The 23,494-nt window shown below is 37.6% G+C and overlaps 1 protein-coding gene across 1 annotated transcript; it reads left to right on the top strand.

Moving 5' to 3' along the window:
* Window positions 1-23,494, top strand: LOC135787445 (V-type proton ATPase subunit B, brain isoform-like). Its single transcript, XM_065297395.2, has 9 exons — window positions 1-236; window positions 13,507-13,562; window positions 14,426-14,524; window positions 14,641-14,734; window positions 15,093-15,170; window positions 16,615-16,754; window positions 22,371-22,472; window positions 23,145-23,242; window positions 23,347-23,494. Exons 1-9 carry the CDS (start codon window positions 128-130, stop codon window positions 23,477-23,479), a joined length of 909 nt encoding a protein of 302 aa, XP_065153467.2. The 5' UTR covers window positions 1-127; the 3' UTR covers window positions 23,480-23,494.

Below are 23,494 nucleotides of genomic sequence, written 5' to 3'. Positions count from 1 at the left end.
TTACGTGCGCGTGAACGACTGCTACTTCCTGGTCGCTGTGTCATATGACTCCGTCTGTTCATCCGTTTTCAGTGCCGATCTGTTTACAGACAGACGCTTGAATTAATTCAGAGGAAAAATAACAACAATGTCTACATTATTAGCAAACCGGCCCGTGGATCTCAACGGCCCTGAAGCGGCGGCACGAGAGCACGCACAGGCGGTTGTCAGAAACTACATTTCCCAACCCAGACTGAGTGAGTGTCCTTTAACTTTCATTCAAGCAGCTGTCGCTTCTGTCATTTCAATGTACACTAACGTTAACTTACTGCTCTTTAATACGTGGTTCGGCTGAATAGGAGGTTAAAGGGCTTGAGGACATAACGTTGGCTAATGCTCTGTAGGTTCTGTTAGCTGTCAGTGTAGTACCTTACACAGTATTAATGCTAACGCTAGCCAAGCAGTTCGTATTCAGTCAGCATTCTTGCATTCTAGTCTTGTACTTATCTTTTGAAATGTTGTTGTGTAAGTGATACAGAAAAACACAATACGTAAGTTTATTTTACTCGAAACGTAAAGACTTTGGGGTCTTTGAAGGTCTTAGCAGGTGTAAACATGCTAACTCGCTAGCCGAGCTGGACTAAATGTAAAAATGTAAGTTAGTGGCTGATTGATTTATCTAATCTGATCGTTTAAAGTCCTTATTTAAAACAACAAGAAACTAACTTGCATGTTATAGACTATACGAGATGAGTAAGTTAAAGTGTTATCAAGAACAGTTATGAGTGTTTGAAGTGTCTGAACATTAAAGATAATCAAAGGTTATTGTTTAAGACAGTTAGCTGTATTGCACCTGGTAGTATCACTTAAATGCAATTTAAATGTTGCTTTTAAATGTTGACTTTATTCAATAATTTTTTAATGGATGAAAGAGAAAAAGAGAGACAGATGGGGTGATGATCCCTCTCATGTGACATGATCACGTGACAATCAACTGAGCTGATGAATAATGTGCAAGAGCAACTTTTAGCTCTACACCAAAATCATGTGATCGTGTGACCACTTCTACTAGAGAAAGATGTCATTGAGTAAATCTTACTATTTTAAATGTACATGTAGTTAGTTTTAGTTAAATTTACTTGTAATTGTACTTTATAAGTAAAGGCAGTTTCTCATTATCATTTAATAGAACATTTAGAATCATCCTCAATATATTTTTACTTGAACATTGGCAGTCTATTTTATTTTGCAGTTTGGTAAAATTGGGTTTTCATAAAAATTAGGATAAATTATAGTTATGCACCAGAAAGACTGAAAGTAATTTCACAGGAGTATGTGAAGCTGTCACCAGTACAGACCCATATTTGATTAAGTTATCTCCTTCACAGGACACGTGACTTTCTTTGTCTTTCAGTATTTGTAAATAATTTAGTTGTCACATTGATCTGAATTCTTATCAGTACCACATCATTGATAAATCATGTTATAGTACTGTTAAAACTGGATTGTGTAGGTTTGAGAGAGTTGTCCTGGGTACGGTGTAATATAGACGGTTTGAGCGGCAAAAAACATTAACAAATGGCTTCTGTGTCCCAAACTTAACTTCTGTAGACTTCATAGGCAAAGAATCAATAACAACAGAGTCCCTCTAGAGTAGATTATTTCTGATAACAAGCAAAATACATAACCAGTTAATTACCTTAGTTCAGATCACAGCTAAAATGTTTTTGAATTTTTTCCTGGCTGACAAACCTTTTTTTTTTTTTTTGCCGTTGGGATCCATGCTCGACGTCTCCAATTGTCTTAAAAAAAAAAAAAAAACTTTTTTACACTGTATTTTTTACACGCCAGTTTAGCCACTAACCAGACCGATAAAAAAACACGAGAATCAGATCTTTTAGATATTGTGATCTGCAGGCTGTGTCATTATTTTAGTATTACAGCACACCCCATTGTTTTATAAGGACAGCCATAATGTTACCTCAAATTAAAGGGATCATTTACTCAATCTCATGTTGTTACAAACCTGTAGACATTTCTTTGTTCTGATGAACACAAAGGAAGATATTTTGAGGAATGTTTAACCAAACCGTTCCATAGCAGGAAAAGAGAATACTATGGAAGTGAATGGGGCTCAGAAATTGTTTGAGAATGAACATTTCTCAAAATATCTTAATTTGTGTTCATCAGAACTAGGAATGCGACGATAAATGCCGATATACACACATAATAAGTGGCCAATAACTATTCTTCACACAGCTGATATTATGCACAGCATGCATATGATTGAATTTACTACGGCTTTTCATCAGTAAGGGGTTGTGTACACCAAAACTTTTACGCCCGCGGCCGGCGCATGTTTTCAATTGTTTCCAATGGAAGCTCGCCGTTTTTCAAATAAGCCAGCAGCTAGTGGGTTTTTTCCGCGCTGAAAACCGGCGCTCGGCGGTTTTTCCGCGCTTGGCGCTGAGCGTCGAGAGTTGAAAGAGATTCAACTTTGGGAGAAAAGCTCTGCTCGTCAATGCAAGTTCTCACACCGCCGCCCAATCACAGTGGAGGAGGGGCGGGACATTACCACGGCAACCAACCGGCTCGCAGCTGAAGTATCACAGCTACCAAAACGCTCAGCTGAAGAAAGCTGGCACTCAGCTGAAAAACAGCTGGCATTCGGCGTCCTCAAGGCGTTTTCAGCTGCGTTTAAAAGTTTTGGTGTGTCCAGCCCCTAAGTCCATATCTGAAAAATCACTGTTAGTTTGAGTCGTTTATAACATGTATATGAAAAGCAACATTCATTGAACTTAATCATTATACATATTCTTTATTATCATAAAAATACATAAAAAGGTTTGAAGAACAGCAATATAAATATATCCTTAAGCCATTTCCTCGAGATGTGCGTGTGATGGTTCTTTTGCTTTGTATATTGAGTTTCTGCATGAGAGCGCCCTCTGGCTTTTGGATGTAGCGGCATGTCACCGTAATTCATTGAGAATCATAGCAAGCCTCATCGGTTAATTGCTTAATTGCTAAAAAGGTGCATCCTTTTAATAATTGCTAGCCTGTTGCATTAAAAAAAAAATGTAATATTGTTATATTTTGTGACTGCAATAAAAACAGTTTGAGGAAATGAAGGGTCCTGGGAAAAGTGCTAATTGCAAAATCGTGTGTTTTCCTGTTATATTTCAGTTCTTCACTTGTTGGCTTACAGGCAGTTTGCCAGTATTGGCAATAAGTTGGGGTTAGGTTGTTGAGGAAGTGCATATTTTAATTATAGGGAAGTCTGTGTCCTGTGACCCAAACATGAGCGTAAGAGGCAGTACCGGTATGATCATCCAACCTTTTTCCTCTTTTGTGTATTAATTGTTTTTGTAAAAAGGCTGTATTCCATGTTATTCAACTTAAGAAATTCCCACATTTTCAATCCCACATCTCCCTTCCACCAGCATCTCTTCGATAACATCATTTGACTCTTGCGTCTGATGTTTCAGCACTTGAGTAGTTAATTTTGTTTACCTCCTTAATAGAGAACCTCGTCTGGCATCTTTCTCTCAGCTTTTCTCTTCACATGTATTATTGACATTATTCACTGTAAATCTCATTAATTTAGACCAGCAAACACACTGTCCCACCGAGTAGACCAGGTAGTGTGTTTTCCTTTTTTTTCTGAAAGTGTCAAAGGAAAGCTCAGGCTAAAAGCCTCTTAGCAAACCAGGAAGAAAATAAATGACTTAATGGAAGAATTGAAGCCTTCCCTTCTAAAAAGCCTGCATGAAAGAAGCTGCATGCGTAAAGACCCCCCGATCTGAAACGCCCCCCAACATACCGTTCAAAAAAAGCCTCTCTAATGTAGGCATGCCAGATAGCAGCACCATTTTGTGCCTCATCAGTGGTGGAGTGCATGCTGATAGTGGGCTGTGATTGAAGGCAATGAAGACTGATGGGAAGGCAAACACACAGATCTGTACCCATGAATCCCTGCAGCCCCTTATACGCCATCACATTCGAGAGGCCAAATTTGTCAGCGCGGGTCTGATTGGTCTGGCTTTGTCCTCAAAAAGTGCTGTGAAAAGACCTTCGTGTCTAGTAACTTTGAATTATTTTGTTGGAGAACGGAAAATAAACAATTTAATACAAGTGTTAAATTATTTTAAGTATTAAAGTATTTCAGTGTTTTGTTCCAGAATGTTTGCTATGCGGACAACACAAATATTTCTAATTCAGTTGAGGTATTTTGTTCACTTATTTTTTTTATTCGACCCCCTAAAATATTTCAGAAACTTCGTCATTTGCTGGTGTGTTAAAGTCATTTCTATCACACTTCTGCCCAGTCAAAATTCAAAAATGCCAGAAGAAACAAACAAACAAAAGTAAACGTACAGTGTATTCATCTTTTCTGTGAAAGCAGAGGCCTTTTTGTCTTAATCATGTCATTTGCAACAAAAGCAATTAACCCAGACTGTCTTTTCGCTTTGTTTTAATGCTGAATAGACGTTTAAATGTGCTGAAAAGACATTCAGCACGGTAATGGTATTTCTGTGAAGAAACAATTACCCATAATGACATGGTTATAAACAAATCTTTCAGATGTCACAGCCCTCCTTTATTTTATCTACTGTTTCCTGTTGCTAATCCTTTTGTCCGCCTGTAATTAATCAATTGTCGTGACAGTGAAAGAGAAAGTCCTCGGTGGGCGTTCATCTTCATCTTGCCATCAATGAAAAGTAAGTGAAAGATGAGTATAGAACAGTAGACTTTCAAAAATAGTATCCAACTATATAAAATTATATACTGCTTAGATTCAAAAGAAATCCTTGTCCATTATACACACCAAATATGACGCAAAAATTCCCATTGTAAATATATCTTAACAATTATGTTTCTGCATAAGTTTTCTGTTTAGTACAACTTTATTTGTTGCTTGATTTTAATATTCACGTCACAAATTTTTAAAGCTGTAGTTATACTCGTTTTGAATCGGAGCATTCTTTTTTCTCCTTACAAACACAAAAAAGAATTACACTGTGCGTAATAAACATACAAAATCTGTACTTTGCGTGTTCACCTGTGTTTCGATACGTGATATCTTTCTAAGAAAGTTGTAAAATACAAATATGAGATGAGAAACGTTGTAAACTTATTTAATATTATTAAACAAGGTCCACTTTGGACTATTGTTGTTCTAGATCTGTTGCTAGGCAGCCTACGGGTGAAAACACGCTTGTCCCTGCAAATCACTCTAAAACTGTTGCTGTAACATTGCGGCTGTTTCGATCTATTGTAACCGCACCACTTTGCCATCTCTCCTGGAGAGGCAGCGGGGTTAACCAGCTGTCTCAGTTTAGCTGTCACCCCTTCAGTCTGCATCCCACCAGGAAACGCACACAGATTACGGCTCTTTCCGCCATTCCCCCTGAACATGCTCACTGTCGTCTGATTACACGCGACCCAATCAGTGCATGCGTGCGGCGAATTTTTAGAAACCGCTTCAGCCTCTACCTGCGGGGTTAAAAGCATTCCTGTTTGATGGGGTGTCATCACTGTTGGAGGTCTTTGTTAGGACAGAAGAACGGCCACAATTGTGATCTGTCTTTATCTGACCGTCTGTCTGTCTGTGTGCTGCATGCAGTAGTTGTATTGACACTTTTTTTTCTTTATTTTATAACTTTATCAGATTTAAAGAAGACAAAAACTACTATTGTTATTCCAGACATTGTAGATACACATTTTTCTTGACTTCTGTGTATAGATATGCGAACTTTGTGATTTAATCTTGCATTTTTTATATCATTATACATTTTTATAATTAATATGATAAAGATTATTTTAAATATTTTTTTATAGAAATAACATCACACATTTATTTCCTTTTGTCGTTTTTCTGTTTTTGGAAATGTTTTCACCTTTTTGTTTACAGTTTCTAAGCTAGCACTTATGAGTTTTTTAAGATTCATGAGATTGCAGGAAAACCATTTTAACCCTTTATTGTTATATATTGATGATGTTATGTATAAAATTATCCCATTTCAGATTTTTCTGCATTTATTTTGATGCATGGTCCACTTTTTAATCTAACCAGTGTATAACACATTGTACTGTTCGTTCCGTAATTGGATTCCCTGTCAGTATTGTAGTCCAAGTGAATATGATCAAGGTCCCCTGTGAGCTCTGATTTGCTGTCTTTCATATGACTGTCTACAGGTCATCCAATAGACATTTTCTCTTTCAAAATGCGTTTTATTGTACCTCTTTTCATCGTCCAGTTTTTTGTTTTTCTGAATGACGTACCACTGAATTATGAATCTATCTGCTATTGCGTGCCTTAACATAATTGCAGTCGTAATTTTGGTCATGCTTTTTTATTTTCACTGAAATATGTTAATGTAAATTTAAATAAAAGCACAGCAGAATATTCATTTTATGCCATTTTATATTTGCACCACCACCGACAGGTCGGAATTGTATTGTCCATACTTGTGAATAGCTGTTACATTTCTACAGTTTTTTGGCAGGTAGTTCAGTTCATTGTTCCAGTGAACATTTGATAATTTTTTACACCTTGAGTAGTCTATTCATGATTTTCTAAAATGCAAAATCCTCATATCATAACCTTTATATGAATGTGAGATTTGATGACTTTGCCACCTTTTGTAGTAGCAACAATATTGACATCCAATAGCTTAAAATTTATTTTTGGGAGGCACTGGTTTTTTATTTCTTTGATTTATTTTGTCATTTTGTGTCTGTTTCTTATAATGTTAGTGGGAAAATATTTTAAGGTATGGACTGGAGTAAGCCTGTCTGCTTTTTATAACATTTAGATTGTTGATGTTAAATCCATTCTCATATCCCATATGAACAAACCCTAATAGGGTTCTGTGTAGTTTAGACCGATATATTGCAGTGGCATTATATATTCTAAGTACATTTTTCTGTTACTTAAATTTGTTGTTTGTAATGAAGAGAGACTTAGATGTGAAGCCAAAGTAATAATAATATTATTATAATTTTATTAACTTTTTAACATGCAATTGTGTTGTGCAGACTAAGTCTTATTCAAACAATATGTCAGATCCACATTAATTATGTCTTTTAAATATGTTTTAAGTACTGTAAAAGGGTATATTTATAAGTATTATGCATAACAAATGTTTATTTACTTTCACCAATTTTCTGTTTGTCTGTCATTTACTGTAATTGCATTTGTGTTATAACCACCTCCCATACTGCTTTCTTAATATCGGTTTCACATCGGCCATTAAAAAACTCCTATCGGTCCATTCTGTGTTATTACCCACTTGTGGACTATGTCGTCTTATCAGTCTTTATCAGTTACAGCATCAAAGATGCAGAGTTCATTGATGGGTTCATTATTAAATAATAATATGCAGGCCTTGCAGAGTAAGTTTAGAAGGTGAATTGTGTGAAGTCTTTTTTGTCTGTTTAATGACAGTTACATTTGTGTCTATGTGATCCCAAACATGGGGCAATTAGCACAGTCTTTTATACCATCTTATGGGAAATCACTGTGTGGATGCACGGTTTTAAAGAAAAAGAAACGAGGTGAGGATGTATGTGAATGAGAGGAGCCTGGCACCTTTGCCTGCGCTTTTGTATCATTAATTCAGTTCCGCAGCGCAACCCTATCGGCCGGCCCGAAAAGCCTCTCCCACAGTGCCCCCCCAGCACCATTGCCCCGCCCTGTCAGCACTTCTTTTTCACAGCAGAAATGGAAATGTGTTGGAATGCTCCATGCCTTCTTTCAGCAGCACTTGAATGGGCCCTTTAGTATTTTACACCAAGATGTCCTTCAGGGCGCAGGGTCAGGCTACCAAAACAGCTTCTACCGCCAGATTAGAACCAATTAACATCTCGGCACACAATAGGGCCTGGCAGCTCCACAGGCCTCGGGTTGACCCACGCCGGTGTTGCATGCCTGGCCCTCGGACTGGCGCACTCAAACTCAAGTGTCCGTGGAGGGGTGGGGAAAGTTTTTCAAGCCTAATGGGAAATGTTGCTACTTCACACCATGTGAATGTATAGCCATTTATTAATCTTTATTTTACAAGGCCTCTTATGTGAGATTGAGTCCTCTGTGTGAGGAGCTGAAGTGGGCCGCCATCTTCATCACATTGCTGGAAGGCGATTGGCTCATGGTTCGACAGGGTCATTTCATCGCCATGCTCTTTTTTTTTTAGCTATTTCTTGGCTAATTTATAATCGGGTTGTTTTACATGATATATTAAAGCTTTCAACAACTGATATTTTTCATATATTATAACGCCTTTAGATGCAGTCAAGTAAAACTAGCGTCAGGCATCCTCGCCATCCATTCTGCTCGTCATTGACAGAGCAGATTAGCGTTTGCGTGCCTTCGTCTAATGTTGTGCACAATATCGGAGCATGTCATGAGCTTTGTTTGAGTAAAGATTTCAGCTCCTCACTGTTTTCCATTAGCAGTTTGCGTTTCGTTGAAGAGACTTTTAAGGGGTTGATGTACAATTATATGGCCGCAATTTTCCAGCCTCGTAATTATGATCACCTCTCAGTAAATAGACATATGTATCTCTTTTGAAACATATGGGCAATTTGTAGGGTAAGTGTAGTTATTAAATCCATTTTATAAGCACCTCCCTGTGAGGCACATACTGCAATTTGTCTGGCTGGGGCAAGAGGGACAGAGGAACGGAAGAGCCATAATGTCTTGGAAAATGTTGGAATTTGCAGATAGCGTGGCTTTTAGTGTGTCTGCGAATTTGTGGAAAGCATCTGTTTTTGTGTGTTTTGAGAAAAGGAATATTCATTGTTAGGGTGATTTGACCACTGTTTTTCTTTTACCATAATAGCGGCAATTATGAGACATCATTTGTTTAGGGGAGACATGTTTCAGAGCGTCATGGTAATGTTGCTGAATTCTTTCACTTCTGTAGCTAATATGTTTTTTTGTGAGGTTTCTTCATTTCTATTACAAGAAGTGGGCAGGGAATATAATGGTTTAACATTTTAAAATTATTATTTCTATCAACTTTTTAAATTGAACTAAATGTATTGGTCAGTAGCCATTTAAGCTCTCTGTAGTCAATAGAACTGCATTTGTCAAAAAACACGGTTAAAATTTAAGGACTTGCTTGTTAATAAGATCAGTAAATTAAAGTACCAGGCCATACATTTTTAAAATAATAATTTATAATATCTTAAATAGTTCAGCTCAGATCCAAACTCCAAGTGCGTCTGACATTTTTTATTGTAAATGAGCTTTTTAATAGTCTCTTTTTGTCATTAATTTTTCTTTAATTTTAATTTATTTAATTAATTTTCATTGCAGTCTTTCGCTGCAAAACCCTGCAAAAATGCTTACTTCCACAGCTACTCTTCACTGTCCTTTCTGAATAAAGGTAAAAAAAAATTGTGACGTGTGTTGTTGTTATTCAATTCTTCTTCCGTGCACTTAGAGGACTTTGCTGAAAAAGCATCATGGCGTTTAACAGATTATGCCAACAAGGTATTTCTGAAAGGTCAGAGGCCGGGATTAAGTGGATTTGATGAACGTCTAATATGTGCCGAGAGCATTCGGTCAATATCGCCATCTCGTTTAGTCGTAGCTTACATTTAAGTCCTTCTCAAAAATGTAACTATCTCAGCTTTTTTCTCAAAATTTGGTGTTTTTGAAGAAACCTACTCAAATTTGAGAGGTCAAAAAAGAACTAATCCAGGTAGGATAAAACTTTTTTTTTCTTTCATTTGATATATTGTATGTTTATATATTCAAAGAAGAAAATTTTCTGGAAGGAATAGGCTTTATGCCCAGCTGCACTACTTCCTGAACTTCAGCCAGCTCCTTGTTTCCTGTCTGCCAATATTGGACAAACTGATTAATCCAGGTGTGTCTGATTATTGTTGTTGTGACTACTGAGGTCAGGCACACCTGGATTAATCAGTTTGTTTGTGACTGCTGAGGTCAGGCACACTTGGATTAATCAGTTTGTCCAATAATGGCAGACAGGAAACAAGGAGCTGGCTGAAGTTCAGGAAGTAGTGCAGCTGGGCATAAAGCCTATTAAAAATTTGTGAAAATCATGAAAAATGCTGGCGCTGTCTGGCCATCTTTTTAAAAAAACGCTGTCAGGGAAAGAGTTAATTTCATTTTGTATTTTATTATTGTTTTATGCATGAGGGTAATGCATTATTCTAATTTTAATTTTCCTAATAAAAATATTATGTTTCCTACGCATTTATTTGGCATCCATTTAGTAGCCACTACTTGTGCATCTTTGTGCAGGTGCTCAGACTGAGTCTGGTTTTTAAAAACAGTAACATTAATTCATAAGTTAATGCTAGACTCATTTATCTCCTTTCTCTTAGAGCCACAGGGCAGCCAGTGGTGAAAATGCGACAAGTTTTCCGTCATTCATCATTTACTGTGATGCTTCAGACTCAATAAAAGACTGCCACAAGACATTTAAATCAGTTTTCCACACAGTATTTATAAAAGTGAAGTGAAAGGATGTACATAAGATAAAAAAAATGAGAAGGAAAAACAAAGCGATTTAGTTCAGCCATATTTTCTGCGTTTTCTCTTCAGCCAATAAAGTAAGACATGATGTGCAGGTGTGTGAGTGTGTATGTGTGTGTGGGAACCACAATAGTGCATTGACAAATGATTGTGTAGTCTGAAGCCTAATTAGTAGCATAGTGTCTGCTCCCCGTGGGGCTGCTGTGCTGGGTGTTAGAGCCGGTCCATTCTCATTTCCTTCTGCCTTTGATATCAGACCACAGTCTGATGCTGCACACAAAAACCAACACATTGAGGCGAGATGGATGACCCAGAAGAGACAAAGCTGACTCTTCTGCGTCTAGTGTGCACTCTCTCTCTTTTGTAAAGATGCACCAAATTGGCTCCTGTGACAGGATGGTTAATGTTTTCCCATGCAAAGTAAAAGGCCAAAATATGAGACCACGCCCTCAGCTCCTAATAATGGCCCACCCTGAGCATGCACCTGCATCCTGGACCTACAACAATCTCAATCTGTGTGTGTGTGTGTCTATTCAATATCTCTGTGTTAATGAGAAAACATTTGTGTATTAGTGTTTTGAAATTGTGGGCAAGCTTGGGTATTGTTTATTTGTTATATAGTAAACATTTTAGTTAGTAAGCTAATTATCCCAAGGAGGGCTATAGGTTCCAACTTCAGAGTATAGCAAAATGCGAGTTTGACTTGAACCTGCCATACACGATGAGCACAACAGCTTATAGTTTCAAGAGCATATACTGCAACAATTGGCTTTTTCATAGCCATTTTTAGAACATGCTAATCTTGAATCATCTGAGTAATAGGTTGGAGGTTCCTAAATAAAAGACTAGGGCTGGAACGACGCGTCGACGTAGTCGATTACGTCGATTACGTAATTACGTCGATTTGCCGGAAATGCGTCGATGCGTCGCATTGTTTACGTTTTCAAATGAAGGCGGCTTCAGCTCCGACCGGATAATACAAGTGTTATACCAAACAGCCAGAACGTGATCAAAAGTGTGGGAATACTTTAAGCAGAGACCAAATAAAACACATACTGTGTAAAACTGAAATGGCATACCACAGCAGCGCAACATCTGTGCATGATCATCTTAAAAGAAAACAACCTGGAGCTCTCCGACCTCAGAATGACGCGACGGCAGCGTAAGTATTTGAATTTTTACAGTAAGTTTTTATACAACAATAGAATCAATGCAGGCATATATGGTGCTTAATACAGCTGTGTTTACATCTTAGTTTAATACGAGCTGCGAGACGCCTGACAGACACGACATTGCATCGCGTCTGGGCAGTATGTTGAAACAGTAAATAAAGAGCGGGACAAGTTTAACTTTTTATATTAAGAAGTTATGAAATAATAAGTTACTGTGTTACACTGAGATAGGCATGTGCCCGCGTGCACTGAAAGCCAGCTGGCAGCGCGGAGTTCCCATAGCTTATTTTTTTGCTATGTGCGCAGATATTATAAAAGCTCGTCTCGTTAGGTATTCCTGACATGCGTTTATTTAAAGTAACAGCAGCGTAAACGCCGTTTATAAAATATTAGAAGATCATGCTAACTAAATTTGTATTTACCCGAGACTTAAGAAAAGTTAAATGTTAAAGTTGATGCTAAATGAGAATGCAGTAACGTTACTACTGATAGTAATAATATTAACAGTAATAATATAATGGTTACATTTTATAATAAGGGTTCATGAATCACAATGAACTTATTTTTACTTCAGTCTGAACTAATGCTGAGTAAATGCATGTACTAATCATAAACGAAGTGAAGAGTCATCATTAAGTACAACATGACATGTTTTTTAGTTAATGTATTAATAAACAATGATTTCATGTGAGTCATTTTGTAGTTAATGATGACTCTTCATTAGTTTATGATTAGCACTAGGGCTGGAACAATAAAGAGCAGGACATGTTTTTATATTAATAAGGAGTTATTATTCAGTTTGATTTATTTTTATTTTACTTCTTTAATATTAATATATTTTATTTGTTTAAGGTGAATAATGCCCCTTTTGCACTGTTTATGTTAGGCTGAATTAATGTTGGACTTGTTTTTATGTGATTTGTTATATTTTCCTTGGCACTGGCACTGTTTGTGTATTTGTTTAATTGAGAAAATGCTTCAATAAAATGTTGGCATTAATAGCAGATGTTACATTTATTATTTGTAAAAAAAAATCTTTATTTAGACTATTCGATTAATCGAAAAAATAATCGATAGACTAATCGGTTGAAAAAATAGTCGAAATTTGCAGCTCTATAAAAGACTGTGATTCAGTAGTCACATGCATCCCAGACAAGATGAAACATGTGTGTGCCCAACTTAAATCAGACTTCATCAAATCCTGCTCACGTCACATAATAGCCTTTCTGCTTGACCCAGACATAGTTATAAAATCTAAAATAAGTGTATTTCTCAGACCTTTTGGGCATCAGGATCCATTATACTATAAATGACAATAGTCTGAGCAAAGTAATTGTCCCTCACAGAACAGACAGTCCGTCCAAAGTGAAGAAGACTTCTCCCATCCTGACATCTGCCGAAAAAGCATCTTGAATGTGCCAACCATGGTGCTCTTCTAGCTGTGACATTTGGACATGGAAATTTATGGGAGCCATTTAGAATACTCCAGTAAAGGTCACTGTGTACAATTAGATGCACAGGTGTCAAGAGAAAGGGTCTTCATTTCCATCTGATTGTGGCTTTTGTGGCAAATTTCATGCACTTATTTGTCACAGCTAGTGCTTGCAGTAAGTGTATGCATGTGCATGTGTCAAGCTGATGTGTAGCAACTTGAAATCAACATTTTCCATATGTTTCTTTAGTAAAAGGATGATAACTATTCAGGGATGTCTCAGTTGTCCATGCATATATTGAAATTCTAAAGTGTAAAACTTACTATTCACTTTGAAGTGTTTATAGAGGGATAAATTCTGTACAAGGTTTTTTGGGTAGTTTTACATCTTGTGTTTCTCTTGTTGTCAACAGCCTACTCTACTGTGTGCGGTGTTAATGGACCGTTGGTCATCTTGGACAATGTTAAAGTAAGTTCCCAAACGTAGCAATGATATATTTTGCAATCTACATATTTAAAAGTGTAACAGATTTATATGTTACTCTTCGAAAGCTGCAGTTTTTAACTTTTTTTGTTTAATAAACAAACAAACAGCATTATTAGAAAAAAAAAATTGTGCTGGGCAAAGAGTAATCGCGAATAATCGCATACAAAATAAGTTATTTTTTTCCATAATATATGTGTTAGTGTTTGTGATGTGTGTAATTATTATATATGTATGTGTATAAATAAATAAATATATATATTTTTTTTTCTCTTGACACCTGTGCATCTATTTTATAAATATATTTATTATTCTGATATTATATTATATAAGTATTATAAGTATATTATGCTAAAAATCACTTTTATTTTGTATGCAATTAATCTTTGCCCACCACTAAAAAACAAACAAAAATGAATTGTTCAAAACCATAAACTACAACTGTAAGCAAAAACTATTCATTTATAAGATAGGTTGTTAGATACGATTTTATGGGAAGTAATCTGGGAAAAGTGATCTGCAATTGCGATTTGCGATCTGCGATGGTGTAGTTGGCAGTGCTTTAAAATATAGTGCAGAAGCACCTTCTGCGACCCGAGCTTGATTCCTAGCTTGTGGTCCTTGCCGATCTCCGCCCTGTACTCTCATGTCCTCTCCTTACACTGTCTATCAAATAAAGGGCAAACATGCCCCCAAAAAATAGCTTTCAGTAACCTGCAATTTTATGTTTTAAACAGAGATGGCGATATAGAGGCAAAAGTTACAGATTGCAGCTTTATAACATATTTTATGAAATCATATTTTTGTTTGCGGCAGATAGTTAATCTTTTTTTCTCATTTTCATTTAGTTTCCACGGTATGCAGAGATTGTGCACTTGACCTTACCTGATGGGACCAAGAGGAGTGGTCAGGTGCTGGAGGTCATTGGCTCCAAAGCGGTTGTCCAGGTAAATATACTCGCATACAATCTGACAAGCATGTCCTTTTATGCAGTCATAATGAATCCATGTCAAAATCATGTCAAAATTCATCATAAAATATATTAAAATTTTGTGTCCATCAGGTATTTGAAGGCACGTCAGGTATTGATGCTAAGAAGACCGCATGCGAGTTCACTGGCGATATCTTGCGCACACCCGTCTCTGAGGACATGCTTGGTATGTACACGTACACACCGCTATGATGGAGTCCAATGAATTTCAGTATTTGGTAGCAACCAAATAAAATATTTGGGTTTCAAGAAAATATGAACTTGAGCTGGACTCCACAAGGATGCACAAAACCTGATGATTCATGTGCTTCCCAGCATGATTTGAAAATGTTTCATAGAGCATATTGTGTGCTTCAATGAATGCAAGAAAATGTCTTTTTGTTAAACATGTTAACATGGTTAATGTCAAAAATGTTTCTTAAATTTAATTCATGTCCTAGAAAAAGGTCAGATTTCAAAGACATTAGTTATGCTAACATTTGCAAGGTGTAATAATATAACAAAACTACCTCATTTTATGTTAGGACGTGTGTTTAACGGCTCTGGTAAACCCATTGACCGGGGCCCTGTTGTGCTTGCTGAGGACTACTTAGACATCATGGGTAAGAAACATCTATTTTTAAGCTTTATATAACATTTGCGCAATAATCGTTATGCATGCAGGAACAGAGCTCTTCTGGTTTGAAAACCTGGGAAAATAGGCCCTCTTGAAAAGCAAAATTGTGATTTAGCAATACTGTGATCTCATTAACTCTCGGGCGATGGGTTGATAATACTGTATTTGGGATCAAACGGATATTGAATTTAACAGTACATCCTTACCATGTAGTTTACAACCAGCCATGTTAAATTTGTTTTTCATTCACGCGCTGTGTGCTGTTTGTCTACAACCTAGCTGAATGTTAAGAAGCGCCTGAAATACTGCTTGGTGGTATTTTAATATTTTCCGAAGATGAATTGGAATTTTTGTGTCCTTTTTAAGTCATTTACTGACCTTGTGACCCTGATCTATGCTAAGCTGTAATGGCAAAGGTGATCTTTTCAGCTATCAAAGTATACAATGGCCATTCAGGGCAGCCTCTGAATGAGGCAATTGGATGAGAGGGGGCTTAATGAAAGAATGATCAGCCCCTCAAGGTCACGATACTCCAAACAGTGTTTAGCATGCTTATGTACTAGAAACAAGAAATATTTTCTGAAATACAGTGCCCTAAAGAAGTATAGGGACAGTGAAGAAACATTTGTTTGGTGTGGGGACAAGAAATGTGTAAGACGAGCAAGAGGTAAAGTACAAAATGTTACATTTTCTTTTAACACATACATGGTGTATCAACAAAGAACAACAATCCACCCTGACTTCAAACTATCAAACTGATACTACACATAATTTGTTTTCATGTTAATATATTTGTCAGGACACTTTTCACTTAAAGGGAGATTCCACTTTTTTTTAATATGCTTTTCCAGCTCCCCTGGAGTTTAACATTTGATTCCTACTGTTTTGGAATCCATTCAGCTGGTCTCCGCGCAAAAAAAATAGCCATATCTGCCTAGAAAACCTCAACTTTAAATGTTCCGTCTGGATACGATGTAACTACAGAAGAATCAAGTTTTAAATAGGTTTGGTTATTTTTTAGCGCGATGCTAATGGTCTAATCAGATTCAATGGATTGTGCTAAGCTATGCTAAAAGTGCTAGCGCCAGACCGGGAGATCAGCTGAATGGATTTCAAAACGATAAGAATGAAATGTTTAACTCTAGGGGAGCTGGAAAATGAGCATATTTTCAAAAAAAGTGGAATGTCCCTTTTACACTTAAATTCCATATGTTCAAACGGGAAAAAATTAAATGGGACATTCTGTACTTTTTGTCTCATATTCATCTATCAATGTTTAGTCGTTTATTGACTCCACACCAAACAGAGCAATTTTGCCTTCACTGTCCCAGCATTCAAGCTTGACCCTGTTTTTTCACTAAGCAAATTCTACCAACAGGACACATTTTCCTACTCAAGCGAGATTACTGTATACCCTTTACCCCTCTTAGGTCAGCCCATCAACCCTCAATGTCGTATCTACCCTGAGGAGATGATCCAGACTGGCATCTCTGCCATCGACGGCATGAACAGCATCGCCCGTGGACAGAAGATCCCTATTTTTAGCGCTGCTGGTTTACCCCATAATGAAGTAGGTTCATCATGTGTGCTTTGTTAATTGCACAACATTCATTCTTGCTTCGCAGGTTGCTAAGAAATTAAAAATCAGTCAAGATGCGATCTTCAACATAGGTTGATACTGAGGGTAGCCGGTGTCTAAAACAATACAGATTACACAGGTGCTGTATTAGAAATTTTTGTGTAAAATCTAAGTTTCGATCTGGAAGCACCAATCATCACCCTCATATTTTGGCTAATTAATGTGTCTGGCTGATATTTAGTCTGTCACTAGTGTTAATTTCTTGTGTTTAGCCAGGACTCTTGCTCAAACACACCATCTCATAAAATGTACTTTGATAAAATGTACCTTGAATGAACAGCATGTCGCTTTGAATAAAAGCCCACAGACTTCATAAATAAAAAATTCACCTTGCTTTATACATTCATCGAGACAGATTTTTGAGGTAACTTTTGAAATGCGCCGCAGGAATGTGTCCGTCTTCATTCAGAGCGGGATTCTGGAACGGAAACGGCAATACAGACCATGCTGCCTGCCAGCGTGTTTTTAATTATATTAATTAAACCTAGAGGGATTTATTTAAATTCTTTCATTTGAAGTGTTGTGATCACATTCAACACCTTATTGTGCAGCTCTGTGGCAGCCGCAGTGGCTTTTGCTGTATTGTGGCTGTTACTGAGACAAGCCTGTGTGATTAACGCTAATTTGAGAAGGATGTGTAATTGATTTTACCCTGTGGCGTTTCTGTGGAAACAGCGAGGTGGGTCAGGGTTCGAATCATAATGTTCTCCACTTGTGTGAATGCAGGAGGAACCGGTATGATTTTGAGAGCTTTAGACTAAGCAAACAAAACCAAACACTTAGCACTGATCAATAATACATGCTACAGTAGACATTGGTTTGTTTTGATTCCCGGAGGAGTATGATGTTCTTGCTGAACTAAATGGTGATATAGAAATGGTTTTGAGGTCACAACTGGTGCCTAAAACTTGATGGAGGTCACAATTGATTTGTTTAACAACACGAGTGCTTCATTGCATGTGCGTTTGTTCGTTTAACACGCATTTTTATTCAAAGCGACTCTCAGCGCATTCTTGCTATACATTTTATTAGTACAAGTATGTGTATTTCCTGGGAATCGTGACCTTGGCACTGTTGCTACCATGCATAACCATGCAGTTGAGCTAAATAAACCGTGGCCTTTTACACAGTTAAGGGTTCAATGACACTTCTGCTACGCCGTATGTTAGGATGTTACAAATGTAGGAATTTGTAATACTCATCCCATCACAACTGAAATGTATTGTTTATAGAAATGGAAATGTTGCGGCTGGTTGTGACAGTCGGGCTTGTAACCCGCAGGTCTCTGTTGCGACTGTCCAAGTTGCGACTGGGGTACCCTCGACCAAGGCACATTTTACCCCTTGGCTCCATGGGCACTGCTGTGGTGTGTGTGTTCACTACTTGTTCACTGGGATGGGTTAAATGCAGAGGTCACATTTTGAATATGGGCAACCATACTTGCGAATCACGTCACATTAAATCAAATGTGGATTTCCCTATTTCTGAATTTTGCTTATTTTGCATTGCGTTCCCTACACATAACTATAATTATTCAGGGTTCCCATGGGTCCTTGAAATCATGGAAAGTTTGTAAATCTGGGGGGGCTTCAAGGCCCTGGGAACTTTTGAAAATATACATACATAGATATAGGTCATTGAAAGTCCTTGAATCTATTTTATGCAAGAAGTTTTCTGGAAAAAATTCTTATATTTCCCTGTGTAGTGTAGGATAATATCATAAATATTCTAGACTTAAGCACACATGCTAAACTGTTTGGTTTAATGCTGCGTTCCAACCAGCCGCGGTAGAGGCGTCAATGGGCGAGTGATTTCAATGTTAAGTCAATGTAAAGACCTGGCGGCGCAGATGAGGCGTGTAGCGTGGGACGGTAGAAGCGATTCCGCCTCATTCACGCAAATTAAGCATTGCCGCGGTAAACGCGTGAGTTGAAAAATTAGAACTTTGGCGGAAAAACGTGCCGCGCTAACCAATCAGGAGCTTGTTCTAGTAGTAACATGATTACAGAAAGCGAGCGGAGTTGCAGAAGCCCGTCCCATGACGCAAATTTCCGCGTGGATGTCTAGATAACTAGAATTTCACACGCGTGAATGAAGCGACTGAACCCACAGTAAATGCTCATATCTTCTGTATGTGAATGTTGATTCATACCAAAAAGCTTGTTTGCATAGTTGTGTTTGACACATGAAAACGTCTCTGGTTATGTATGTAACTGTTGTTCCCTGAGAAGGGAACGAGACGCTGTGTCTTCCTTGCCATACTTCCTGTGTCCCTGTAACGCAGTCTTTATATAGATATTTCAGATAGCAATATACTTTCTGGCTCCTGCGTCACGCTGTCTTTGTTGTTAAGACTCACCGTTGGTTGAATTTGATATACACATTCAGACGCACTTACCACTGGAGGCGTCCCCAAACTGTCACCATAGTGACGCAGCGCGAGTTCCCTCAAAAGGGAACTGTAACAATGTTTCTTAAAAGGTATCACAATGTAACCTTGCTCTCACTTAAAATGTGTCCCCACATTTAGAATTCGAGGGTATTGGACCTGGAAAGTCCTTGAAAGGTCATTGAAATTGAAGTTAACTTTGGTGTGGAAACCCTGATAATTTGTCCATTGGTTATTACTGTAGTGTCTGTAAGTGGTTATGAATCAGCTGCAAAACGTCTCCACAGTCAGACTGGAAAATAAATGTAATAGCCCACTACATGAGCTTTTGAGAATACATGCAGACATGTAGGCCTGCGTCATTGAGCTTCCCACTTTCAAAACAACACATTTAAAAGTTGTTCATAGTAAGTCTAGGATCAAGGTCATATCATTTCTGAATCTTAAAGCCATCGTTTCACTGTCAATGATGTTGCCATCTTAAAAGATGCCTCAAGTGCTTCAACCATTCAAATATATATATATTTACTTTGCAGACTAAAGATTCATGTCACCTCTGTGCAAGTCTGCAGAATGTGAATAATTCTTATATTCTCGGAATCATTAAATCATCTCAACTACAGTAACTGTGCATGCACACCGCACGGTGACTTCAGTGACTGTGTGTGTCCCCGTCTCTTTTAATGAGATCGGTGGTAGGCGTTCCTAATTCTGATTGTCCTTGTAACAAACTGTTAACAAATTATTAACTGTCCTCTCATTAAATGATGAAAGACTGGTGACGTGAACTCCACTGCTTCACTCTGATTGGTTGTCCCTTCAGAAATTGCGTAAAGTTAAACTGTTGTCAACTTTGTAGTGTAGCTAGACACGCCCACTTCCTGTCGCCAATCACTTTAGCCGGAAGTCACCAAGCTTCCATTCAAATGAATGAGATTGTGCCACCCCGCCGTTGCTATTGGCTGGCGGTGTGCACACAGCTTAATTTTATTATTTCATTTTATTATGCTGCCTGTCTTTAGCCGAACATTGAGGTCTTTTTATATGAATTCTACATACAGGGTTCCCACGGGTCCATGAAGTCCTTGAAAGTTTGTGAATCTGGAAAATTCAAGGCCCTGGGAAGTTTTTGAAAATGTATGTACAAAGAGACAGGTCATTAAAGGTGCTTGCCTTGAATTCATTTTATGCAAGAAGTTTTCTGTAAATAATCCATATTATTCCCTGTGTAGTGTAGGATAATATCATACAAATTCTTCACACGTGCTAAACTGTTCGCTTTAAATGTTTATATCTTCTGTACGCGAATGTTGATTCATACCAAAATGCTTTTTTGCATAGTTGTGTTTGACAAATGAAAACGGCTTGGGTTACATATGTAAGTGTTGTTCCCTGAGAAGGGAACGAGACGCTGCGTCTCGCTTGTCATACTTCCTGCATCCCTGTAACCCCGTCTTTGGCAATATTCCAGATAGCTATATACTTCCTGGCTCCTGCGTCACCCTGTCTTTGTAGTTAAGCCTCACCATTGGTTGAATTTGACATACACATTCAGATGCACTTACCCATGGAGGCGTCCTCAAAGTGTCACCGCAGTGACGCAGCGCGGGTTCCCTCGAAAGGGAACTTTAACAATGTATCTTAAAAGGTAACACGATGTAACCTTGCTCTCTCTTGAAATGTGTCCCCACATTTAGTCCTTGAATTTGAGGGTATTGGACCTGGAAAGTCCTTGAAAGGTCCTTGAATTTGAAGGTAACTAAGGTGTGGGAACCCTGTACATAAACATTATATACACAAATGGCAGAAACACAGAACTCTTGTCAATAGGTTTCATTTAAATGTGCATTTTAAAATGTTTCTATATTTTGGCCCAATTGCAAATATGCAGAAATAAGAAATGCCACTTCATTCCATCACATGAAAAAAGTCATTTTTAATTAAAGTCAAAGTAAATTTATTTTTTAAACCCTCCGTTTTGTCATTTATATACCTAGGATGCCTCTCTCTTTTAACCCTTCTGTTTAATTTCCATTATTTTGGTCATAAATGACTATCAGAATGATTATGAGGATGTGTGAAAGGCAGTGAGCATTGACTGGTTCACTCAACCCTGACATTTTAACACTAAAGAGAGAGCTATTCTCTCAGCCAGCATATTCCCATTAACTGCCCTAAACACACAAACACACGATGGTAATAATAAAACCACAGTGCTTGGCTTAACATCTTTATAAACCATAGGGTAAGATCATTTGGATAAAGCAGTATTTCACACATGTAATTTTGAAAAGAAGGTTTTTAACCTTGGCTTATGTTGTGCTAATGCTGAATTGGAGTGCAAGAACAAACCTGCATGCAGCAATAGACAACCAGTCACATACTAGCACAGCGTTTACCTCATTAAAAATAAAAACTGGTTTGGTTTATTCAGCTACATATATGTTAATTGTCAGTTTAAATGTAGTATTACATTAAGAAAATATAGATTTCAATATAAAGTACATCTGAAATGGTGTGAAATAGGGTTCAATGTCTCACTAATGAATCTAACTGATATAAAAAGGTTCTCGTTTCATTAAACAGGAGTCATAGGGGTCACAGCCGGCTTTATCCTCTCAGAGAAACAGGTGTTCAGGGTCAAAGTTCAGTCAGGGGTCAGACAGGATTAGACGTCCAGAATCATTACATTAAGTGATAAGCGTGAAATTCCTCATGCTTATAGTCTTAATCTCTTTGTTGCAAACAGACACACAAAATATGCATTCAGACACGTACACATATGGGTGATTTATATAATTGCATGTACATTTGGTGTCCAAAGTCATATTTTTTAGCTTTTTAAAATTGTTCTATTTTTAATCATTTTTATCTGTATAAAGTCTCTTATATATCACATATATTGTCCGAATTGTTGATTCTGTGACACTGACTAATTCATGCTATAGGAAACCATATTGGGATTATTTAAATAATTTATGCATTTGGCATATGGCTTTATCCAAAATAACTTACAGTGAATTTAACCCTAAGTATGTGTGTTCAATACAAATCAAACCCTCAACATTTTGTGTTGATGGCACAATGCTTTACCAGTTGAGCTACTGTGTGATCTTATACAGCGCTAATATGTTTGATTTCTTATTTTTTACTTATAGATTGCTGCTCAGATCTGTCGTCAGGCAGGTTTGGTGCAGAAATCAAAAGATGTGATGGACTACAGTGCAGATAACTTTGCCATCGTCTTTGCTGCTATGGGGGTGAGTTGTTCTGTTTATTATAGTGTGTTCAAGTATGCATTTGGACAGATTACCTAAAGTGGTTTATTTCCTTTTGAAGAGAAGTTGTGTGAATCTGTTAAACTACTGCTTGCGTATATTTCAGGATAATTGTGTAAAACGATCCTGTCAGTGAACAGAATGTAAAATCATGGATGCGAGTAACTGTTGGTCCTCATAGGTTGCTTAATCCTACTCTTCAAGACCACCTTAACCTTGTGCCCTCACCTGTCTGCTTCCTCTCCAAACCTTTGTTATTGTCACCTGAGTGGCTGCAGTTTTGTCCTCTCAGACGGGTATTACCTGTGTCAGGTGTCAGGTTCACCTGTGTATTCAGGTTTGAAGGGCTTCCATTAACCTGCGCTTGAATGTCACTGACCCAATCTTGTGTCCTGTGGCCGTCAGTCTCTGGTCCGGACAAATCTCTAATGCATTCACTATTGACTACCTGTAACTCTATATCTTGATTTCATGCACAGGGTGGTTAAAATTTTTAAACCTTTTATAGAAACAACAAGGAATTACCTTTGGCAGGAAGTGTATTTCAATAGGTCATTTTAAATTTACTAGTTGTGAAGAAGGGAAAGAAGTGTGCATTTTTGAGTTCTTACTCTTTGTTTGTTTAAGGCATAATAATATTTTTTGTTATCGCAGGTCAACATGGAAACTGCACGCTTCTTTAAGTCAGATTTTGAAGAGAATGGATCAATGGACAATGTTTGCTTATTCCTGAATCTGGCTAACGATCCTACGTAAGAATTCATCATGATAATTGAGATGCTAGTTGTTTCTATACACTTGATTTCTATAGCGTAGAAATTTCTTAACTGGACATCGCTCTATTTTTTTTGTGCAGCATTGAACGCATCATCACCCCACGTCTGGCTCTGACCACAGCAGAGTATTTGGCCTATCAGTGTGAGAAACACGTGCTGGTCATCCTCACGGACATGAGCTCTTATGCAGAGGCTTTGAGAGAGGTGAGATGATGTAATTGAAGTTGT

Source organism: Paramisgurnus dabryanus, chromosome 17 (assembly GCF_030506205.2).
Source record: "Paramisgurnus dabryanus chromosome 17, PD_genome_1.1, whole genome shotgun sequence".
NCBI lineage: Eukaryota > Metazoa > Chordata > Actinopteri > Cypriniformes > Cobitidae > Paramisgurnus > Paramisgurnus dabryanus.
The sequence above is the reverse complement of the archived record's forward strand: the minus strand, read 5'-3'. Positions and strand labels throughout refer to the sequence as shown.